A 10,597-nucleotide genomic window follows, 5' to 3' on the forward strand; every position below is an offset into this window, starting at 1 on the left:
GAACTAAATACTGCTCTCAGAATCGGAACCTCAGGAAAAAATCCAGAATTAATAATTCTAAACAAATAAGATAATTATATCAAGAATATATATAATATACCTGCATACGAATACTAGGAAATCAGAGCAATTTATGAATATATCAAAAGATATTAGAATCTACTAAGCTTTAGAAAAAGAATTGAAAACATTTTATAACAATGCAATAGCTGTAAGAAGAATAAAGCGAAAAGATACAAGCTTTACAAACTACTGCATTCCTTACTAGTATTTATAACTATTTAGCAATTCATCAGTCTAAACTTTATTATCAAGCTACTTCTCTTATAAGAACTCTTAACTAAGATACAATATAATAGCATTCTAATAATGATTTGCAAACTGAGCAAATATACTTATTTTCTTCTTTATAAGGAAAGTAGTATAGCAAAGGAACTTGCATATATATTCCTTAGAATGATTATTGCTAATTATAGCATGCTAGAGAAAGTAATTTCTAATAGAGATAGAAAGTTTAATTCGAAGTTTTGAACTTCGCTTATGAAATAGCTTGAAACATATTACAGAATATCTACAGCATTTTACTTATAAACAGATAAATAGATGAAAAGAATAAATTAAATTGTTAAATAGTACTTATAATACTATATTAATCAGGAACAGAATAACTGAATTGATCTATTATTTCTTATATAGTTCACTTATAATAGCGTAAATACAAGCATAATAAAGAAATCGCTATTCTTCATACTCTATAAATATAATCTAACAGCTTATTACAAAGCATTGCTAGAAGCAGATACAGAAGCTGCAAATAAAAGAGTTAAGAAGATTAAGAAAGTTCAAAAGAAATTCTGATTAGAATTATAATTTATTTAAGAACGAATAATGCAGTATACAAACTCCAAAAGAATTAAGGAACTAATCTTACAAAAGGAAGATAAGATCTATCTACTTCAAAAAAATATCAAAATAACTAGATTCAGCAATAAGCTTAATTATAAGAAGTTAGAACTATTCAAAATCTTGCAACAGATTTCTCTAATTAACTATGAGTTAGCATTATTTCATAGAATGAGGATATATCCGGTTTTTCACATCTTACTGCTGGAATCAGCAGCATAGGAAATACTAACAAATAATACAGCAGAAGTGGAAAATAATGAATCAGAGTATGAAGTAGAGAAGATTCTCAAGCACAGAAGCATAGACAATACAAGGGAATATCTTGTTAAATGGAAAGATTATTTAGTAAGCGAAAATTCTTGAGAACTGCAGAAAAATGTTAAAAATGCTCAAGAAAAGGTAGCTGAATATTGGAAAAGGAAAACTAGCATCTAAGACCTCTTCGCTCCGGACCGAGGTCCAGGGGCTTCAGAAACCTCGCTCTCCAGGAAACCCGACCAATCCACCACTGCATTCCCCACGTTCAAGGAATTCCAGTCGAAACCTTCAGAGGAAGGACTTACAGGAACAGCAGCGGGCTCTGCGGAAACTACAGCCTGCACCTCAGCAGCTACGCGCTCGCGCTCCTCCTTCTCCAAGCTCTCGTTCACCAGCTTTATCCCCTTTTCCTGAAGGAAGCGCTGTTGCTTCTTCAAACAAGACAAACAATCTAAGGATTCGGAAAGACGAGCTTGAGCATCTGCTAACTCTCGCTGGCATTTCAGCAGATATTCCTTCTTCTCCATCTCTCTATCATTCAAACGAACTAATTCATTAGTAATACAGAATACTGAAATAATACTATCAGCAAAAAAAAAAAAAAGAGAAAGAAAAAGAAAGGAAAGAAAAACTCACGAAAGGATATAAGAACCCAGCCAGCATTACATGAACAACTCTGCTTGGTGCACTGAGAACAACTCTTTATTCTATTAATCATTTTGCATCGCACCCCTTCTTTCAGATACGATAAATACAGCATAACCTTGTAGCTAGTAGACTCGATGTATGAAAAACGCTCGAGACGATGGAAGTGCAGCTTTGAGAAAGCTACAGAAGAACCAGAAGCAGAAGAGGATTTGCTAATGCAGGAATTCAAAGTTCTGTTCGACATGACGAATTAGGAAGGCATGATTATGCATGCGAATGACTTGCTAGGATACTTACGGAAGATCGTTAGGAATAACGATCAATAGGAGGGAGATAATGTTATAACCCATTCAATATGCAAATTACTAGCCAGAACATCTAAAACAACTGTCCGGAAAGACAGGAAAGAATTCAACATCACAAGGACTAAAGCTTACATAATCAAGAGTTAGGGTTGCGGAAACCTAACCAATCAGACAACAAGATAATTACTCGTGATTACTGATGCTCAGTGATCAGTAGTAATTCAGAATAATCAGTGGTAATCTGAAACGATCACCAGCAAGCAAGAACTGAAGGACCAAGTATATGAAGGTTCACATTTCCTACTATTAGATGGATTTCCTTCAGATAGTTCTTCAGTTGTCAATCTAAGTATTCAGTCTTCTATACTGAGTAGCCCCAAAGGCAGTGAATACTTGCATCGCTTATTAAGACTTGTACGGTTCTGTATTCAAGATCTTAATACTTCAACACTGCTCTTATTAGCATAAACCTCCTCGTATACTTAGGAATCTTCGGATTGCTGCAGTACTCATTATACTTATAGAGTATTATTATAAGAGATTCAAGAATAATATTAAAAATGAAATCTTCAAGCAGAATTAGCTAGAAAACTTTGCAATATTTTCCAATTAAGCTATTCGCATTAACAATTATCTATATGAATAATAAGTAGAGAAGTTCAAAAAGAAAGAAAGCTAGACTTAAAGATTTCCAGCTAATACAAGCAAGAAACTCTAAAATAAGAATAGCAATCAATATAGCAGTATAGCTTAGAGCAGTATTATGCATACTAATTCCATAAAACTCAATACAGCTAACAAATAGTATAGCAAAAAGAATAATATTACTTGCTATAATTACAATAAACAAAAATATATAGCATGCAACTGCTATTAATTTCGGAAAAATAAATAGCAATTAGTTTAGAAAGAATGCTAGATGAATATTGCTTGATAATAGAAATCCAATCAACTGAGCAAAAACATTCTCTTAGAGCAAGTATTGAATTCTATTGATTACAAAAGTCTTAGCTGAATATTCTGCTATAATAATAACTGCTTAATACATTTCTTAAGTAAGGAAGAATCAGAATAATTTCTTCAGAAGCCTTAGTGCTGCAGATAAATAATAATAGCAGAGCAAGAGTGCATGCTTAGCATTTCTATGAGTAGTAATTCGAACTATTCTGATATTGTAAAATAGAGTATCTAAGCGTTGAAAGAAGGATTTAGCAATAATATTCTTTAATATTCTTTATTGCTTATACTAAATATTATAACTAGGAATATGAATAAGAAATGATATTCTTTTAGCTATTAGTATAAACATTTAGGTAATATAGAAAATGCTTCTTAAGCAATAAAAGAATCAAGCTAAAGCAAACAATCTAGCAGCTTGCAGAAGCTTTTTGCGAATAATATGCTTAATAAGCTTAAAGAAAGATTTCCTTTCAGCATTGGATGAAATAAGAAAACAATATGAATTGAATATCTTATTTATGAAATAGAGCTAAAGAAGCTCTTTATCTGCATTTCCTTGCAAAATATTAAGATATAAGAAGATAAGAATTCTTAAATCAGCTTACTTTACAATCTATATTATGAACTAGTATGAATCTTCTATACTTATTATAGCTGCAGAATGCATTTTTCGGAGAAAATGCAATATAAATAATTCTCTATTAGAGAATCAGAATAAATCCTTTAAGCTATTGAAGAATTAGAATTTCGCTTCAGAGAAATTCTTAATAGATAGCATTATAATGCATATATCGAACTACTAAATAACTATTCTATACAATATATAAATAAGAAAATAAAATGGTAGCAGTATAAAATGATATTTTATATAATTTATATTAATAATAAGATTTGCAACTAGTATTAATAGAAGAAAGACTAGAAATAATAATAATATAAGTAAAAGCAAGCTAAGAAGCTTGCTTAAGAAGCAGTGAAGTAAGCTTAGAAGAATAAGCAGTTCTTAATAAATCTAAAAGAATAGAATTGCTTGTAAAGGGATTACAGATAATTAAACTAGAATAGTTTCTATATAAAGCTTTCAGAATAGATTATACTTATATCAAGTTTAATATATATATTCAAAAATACAAATATAGTATACTATTGAATAGTAGCGCTCAGAAAAACTTTATATCCCTATACATTATTAATTAGATATAATTACAATAAAGATAGAAGAAATGCTTATATACTCTTAGTATTATAAAAGAATAATCTATTGCATATAACTAAGAAATAATTAATAAGAAGACTGATTATCTATCTATCTTGATTCAAGAATATATAATCAGAGCTTTCTTTGATATTATAGATATAGTACAGCATAAGCTAATTATGAAACTTTCATAGCTTAAGAAGTATAATTCTCGAATCGATTGAATTACTAGCTAGATCTTATGAGAATAAGCTATATTCAGAGAAATAGTTATAATTAATAATGTAGAATTGAAGCTAGTAGTTAAAGAATACTTAGGAAAAGAAGCTTTATATAACTTCTTATATATCTTTAAATTAGCAGAGCTAGCAGTTCAAGGAAAAGAATCTAGTAATAAGCAAATCCAAATAGTGCTAAAGCGCTAACAGATTAGCAAAACAATAGAAATAAGATTCTTAGCAAGTTGGTTTACTCCGAAGCAATAAGAATAAGCTTCAGAATATGAATTGTGAATCTATATAAGAAAAATCTCGAAACTAAGCTCTTAAATGCTCAGTTCAGCCTAGAGCGAATGCTTAAGATTCTTGAAAACGCTATTAGAAAAGAAGCATGCTTAATAGTATCTACTATTTCTTCAGATAGCAGAAACAGTATAGAAATCAGAATTAATACTTGCAAATATATTACAAGAATATTATAAATTTAAGAAACTATTCCAGAAAGAATTGAATACAGAATTGCTAGAATATAGCTTATATAATCACAAGATTCTGCTATAAAAAGAGAAATAGCTTAAATTCTTTCTTATTTACAGATTAAACAAGATATAGCTAGAGATATTTAGAAAGTATTTCGATAAGAATCTTAAGAAAAAATATATATAATTATTGCAATTATCAATAGAATATCCTATCTTGTTTATATTTAAGAAAAATAATAAGCTTAAGCTATATATTAATTATAAGCAATTTAATAATATTATAATTAAGAATCAATATCTGTTGCTACTTATTAAAGAATTATAAGATAGATTGCAAAGAGTATAGTAATTTACAGTTCTAAACTTGAAAGAAGCTTATAATCTAATCAGAGTAAAGAAAGAAGAAGAATGGAAAACTGCTTTCAAAATATACTATGAATACTACGAATATTTAGTTATGCTCTTTGGTTTAACAAATGCTTCAGCTTTATTCTAGGAAATGATCAATTATATTTTATATAAGCATTTGAATCAGTTCGTTATTATCTATCTTAATAATATTCTTATCTACTCTCGAATACTTGAAGAATATAAGAAATATATGGAAACAGTATTGCAAATGCTTCAAGATGCAAAACTCCTTGTAAAATCTGCAAAGAGTTACTTTTATATACAAAAGATTGATTATCTTGAATTTATAATTAAGCTAGGATGCATTAAGCTACAGAAAAACAAGATAGAAGCTGTTAGAAATTAGCTAGTTTCTAGAAATGTTAGAGATATTAGGTTTTTTCTTAGATATATTAATTTCTATAAACAGTTTATTAAGAACTATAGCTGAATTATATACTTTCTTACAAATCTTATCAAGAAAGAATAGCCTTTCGAATAAATCTTTAAAGCATAAGAAGCCTTTAATAAGATTATTAAGCATATTATCTCAGAACTAGTTCTATATAAAGTAGATCTTTACAAGCTTTTTAAAATTGAAACTAATGCATCAGAATATGCATTTGGAGAATAACTTGATTAGCAAGATAATTAAGAATATTTAAGAATTATAAGCAACTTTTCAAAGAAGCTAAATAAGCTAGAAATTAATTATAGAATCTCTAATTAGAAGCTTATAGCAATAATGAAAGCTTTTAAGGAATAGCAATACTATCTCATTAGCATACAGCATTCAATTATAATGTACTCAGATTACAAAAATCTAATTATATTTATAATAATCAAAGTTTTGAATAAATAACAAGTTAGATAAGCAGAATTCCTTTTATAATTCAACTTTAAGATTATATACTGCAAAAGCTTAGAAAACGAATAAGCAGATACTCTTAACAGAAGATCAGATTATCAAGATGCAGATTCTTCGGATATATAGAATATCTTTGCTCAAAACAAGTTAGGAAATCTTGTTAATGCATATAGAGAACTGAATGCTGCTTTCAGAATTGAATCTTTGAAAAAAGACTTAGAATTAATAACTTCAAACAAACAAAACAAATATATCAAAGATATATATAGCATACTAGTATATGAATATTAGGAAATTAGAGCAATTTATAAATGTATTAAAAAATACTAAAATTTATCAAATCTTAGAAAAAGAATTGAGAATATTCTATAATAATACAATAGCTGCAAGAAGAATAAGGCAGAAAAATACAAGCTTTATAAATTATTATACTCCTTACTAGTATTTATAACTGTTTAGCAATTCATTAGTCTAAACTTTATTATCAAGCTATTTCTCTTACAAAAACTCTTAACTAAGATGCAATATAATAGCATTCTAGTAGTAATTTGTAAACTAAGCAAGTATACTTACTTTCTCTCTTATAAGGAAAGCAGTATAGCAGAAGAACTTGTATATGCATTCTTCAGAATAATTATTGCTAATTACAGCATATCAGAAGAAGTAATCTTTAATAGAGATAGAAAGTTCAATTCAAAGTTTTGAACTTTACTTATAAAACAGCTTGGAATATATTATAGAATGTTTATAGTATTTCATCTGCAAATAGATAAATAAATAGAAAGAATGAATTAGATTGTTAAATAGTATCTTCAATACTATATCAATTAGAAATAGAATAATTAAATTAATCTGTTGCTTCTTATATAGTTTGCTTATAATAGCGCAGATATAAGCATAATAAAGAAATTATTATTCTTTATGCTCTATAAATACAATCTAATAGCTTATTACAAGGCATTGCAAGGAGCAGATGCAGAAGCTGCAGATAAAAGGATTAGGAAAATTAAGAAGATTTAGAAAGAATTTCAGTTAGAACTACAATTCGTTCAAAAACGAATAATACGCTATACAAACTCCAAAAGGATTGAAGAACCAATTCTATAAAAGGAAGATAAAGTATATTTACTTCGCAAAAATATCAAAACGATCAAGCTTAGCAGCAAACTTAACTATAAGAAATTAAGACTATTCAAAATTCTATGAAAAATCTTCTCAATTAACTACAAACTTGCATTATTTCACAGAATGAGAATATACTCAGTTTTCCACATCTCGCTACTAGAACCAGCAGCAAAAGAAAATCAGTAACTACGGAGAACACCAAGAAACGAAGAAACCAACCAGCAGAAGCTGAGAAACAATCAGTATCACAGCTTTAACTCAGAGAAATATACTCCTTACAATGAGAAGAGTTTTCAGCGAAATAACAGAAAGCTTCTATTTCCCAACAATGAGCATAAGCAGGCATTTCGATATCAAAAGCAGAAATAAGCTCAGCAAGATGATAATGCTCTTGAGTTTTCACCAAACAACTAGGATGCGATTTATTAATTCTATTCAACATCTTGATTAGAAAAGTATAATTATATATGCAAATAATTTACTAAAATACTTACAAAAGATTATTAGAAATAATGATTGATAGAAGGAAGATGATATTATAACTTATTTAATATACAGATTACTAGCTAGAATATCTGGAACAACTATTCGGAAAGACAGGAAAGGATTCAATATTACAAGAACTAAGGCTTACATAAGCAAGGATTAGAATTATAGAATCAGAATGAATCAATAGCTAATCCATAGTAATCCGGATCAGTTGAATTACCTAGATAATCTAAGGAATCCAATAACTAATACTACTAACAGAACTGAAGAAGCTGAATATATAAGAATATATTCATTACTATTAGATGAATCCAGTATATAGCTTCTCAGTTATCAATCTAAGTATTCAGTTTCATATACTAAGTAGCTCCAAAGGCAGTGAATATTTGCATTGCTTATTAGAACTTGTACAGTTCCGTATTCAAGAACTTGATACTTTAATACTGCTCTTGTTAGCATAAATCTCTTCGTATACTTAGGAATCTTCAGATTGCTGCAGTGCTCATTACAGCTTGTATGCGCACAAAGGAAATATATTATAACTCATCCAACATGCAGGTTACAGAATAAGCTCTACTAACAAAGAAACTAGATATTACAACTCAATATCGGATACTAAGCAGGATTACATAACTCGGATTAAAGTTATTAGCGCAATTATATTAACTATAGATATAATCAATATATTTAGAAAACAACTATGGGAAATCGGAACATAATCAGAATAGTTAGAACTGAAGAGCTGAATATATAAGAATACATTCATTACCATTAGATAGATTCAGTATATAGTTCTTTAGTTGTTAATCTAAGTATTCAATCTTACATACTGAATAGTTTCAAAAGCAGTAAATACTTGTAATGCTTATCAGAACTTGTATAGTTTCGTATTTAAGAACTTGATACTTTAATATTGCTCTTATTAGTATAAATCTCTTTATATACTTTGGAATCTTCGGATTGCTGCAGTATTCATTATATTTTAATAATTCTTGTTCAAGAATAGTTCAATATTACTCTTTTGAATAATATGGAATACAATAGCTCCTTAGAGAACTCTTTTGTTCTTATATGCTTCTACTTAGAAAGAATTAATTAATTAAATATACTAGCTTGTTCAGCATATCTAGAATCTGTATAATCAATAGCAGGCTTAGAGCGCTATTATTGCTAACTAACAAGCTTAGCTAGCTTAATAAGCTCAGCAGATACAATTCATCTCTGCAGTTATCAGTAGCACTGGAAAGATACTGTTGTGGTGGCCAGAGTGGTAGTCCGTGAAACATGGAGTACAGTGGGTCAAGGATTCTCATACATATAAAGGATACTGTCAGGGTAAAAAGGGCACACAAGTGAGGTGAAGAGGTATGAGCTGCTCTCAAGCCGCTCTGTTAACGCTTCCATTCAAAGGAACTACTAAACCTATCTCCCTCCTCCTCTTTTCGCTGCTGAACCTGTTATTCCTCTTTCCCTTATATATACAATTAGCTTGAACTAGATAGGATAACAATAGCCTGATAGCTACGCAGTATTGTACAAGAGTACTGCTTCAGAGCAAAGCTCTTGCAGCAGCTCTGAACCGCCACCAGGGATTGCAAGAGCTACTTATTTCCTTTGTATGCATACAAGCTCTAACAGAATCCTCCTTTTTCCAGATTCCTGTTTCCAGAAACTATACATTCGAGCTGCTCTCGCACAGATCTACAGATTTCTTTATACTTGTTAATAATTCTCTTATCAGTTGATTCTTGTTATTAGAATGCTTTGCTTTAGAGAGCTAAGTTTTCCTCTGCTAGTAAGTTATATAATATTATAAAGATTGCTCTAGCGCTAGTGCAGTATAAATATAGCATAGTTATGAAAATTATACAGCTTAGCATAATTATCTATGCTACTGCAATCTTGGAATAGCTTTTAGAGCTAAATAATAGAGTTGCTTAAAATATATGCGCTAGTAGAGTACTGTTGCTCTCTATTTCGCTCTTGCATCTAAACTTCTTTCTCTTTCTGTTTTTTCCTTTCCTTAGCTATTACAGCAGCAGCAGCAACAATAACAATAATAGCAGCAATAGCACAGTATATATATCCCTATCCTCTGAAACATTATATAAAAGCTGATTCATTACAGATATTTCTTTTTACTGCTATCAATGCATCTGGGAAGGCTGCGCTAGCTCCTAAGATCTCTAAGAGTTAAATTGCTTCTGAAGCTTCGGAAGCTAGCAATGCTTCCTCCAGCGCTATTGATGCAGTGCTCTCTTCTCGCTATCCTCTGCCCTCAGGCGCTCCCGCTGCTCTTGCATTCTCTTCCTCTTGTAGCTGCTGTAGCGGTTGGCGTAATAGCTGCAAGGCTTCTGTCAGCAAGAAGTGCAAGAGAGCTTCTCCCTCGCTCTCGCCCTCTCTCTCGCCTCCCCTCAAGTCTCCCGAAACTCCTGCCCCAGAGGCTTCGCCTCCTATCACTCCCACAGCCTCCATAAGTACTCATATATATCATGTATACAGCGCTGCACTGATATTGCTAAGCTATTAAGAGGAAGAAGGTTTCCGAGGAACTGGATGCAGTACATCCTTCTGCTAGCTGATGCTAAAAGTGCATATATTGCTGCATTCAGAAGCCTGAAATCCAGTGCTGAAACTAGTTAGATATACTAGTTTTCTTGCTTTACAAATCCTTATATTGATTCATTATAAGCTTCAATGCTCATTATTTTCAGTATACTTGCAGCAATTACTTCTGCTAGCTTATAAGT

The 10,597-nt window shown here is 30.4% G+C and overlaps 1 protein-coding gene across 1 annotated transcript; it reads right to left on the reverse strand.

The window, feature by feature from the left end:
• Positions 1-1,553: 1,553 nt before the first annotated feature.
• Positions 1,554-1,948, reverse strand: M406DRAFT_221465 (uncharacterized protein; the record flags this gene model as incomplete). The annotated part of the gene is made up of 2 exons (XM_040915595.1): positions 1,554-1,735; positions 1,801-1,948. Coding segments are annotated over 2 exons (330 nt in total), but the record flags the coding sequence as incomplete, so codon positions are not given.
• Between the last annotated feature and the right edge of the window lie 8,649 nt (positions 1,949-10,597).

The sequence above is a fragment of the Cryphonectria parasitica genome (assembly GCF_011745365.1).
Source record: "Cryphonectria parasitica EP155 unplaced genomic scaffold M406scaffold_7, whole genome shotgun sequence".
Lineage (NCBI taxonomy): Eukaryota > Fungi > Ascomycota > Sordariomycetes > Diaporthales > Cryphonectriaceae > Cryphonectria > Cryphonectria parasitica.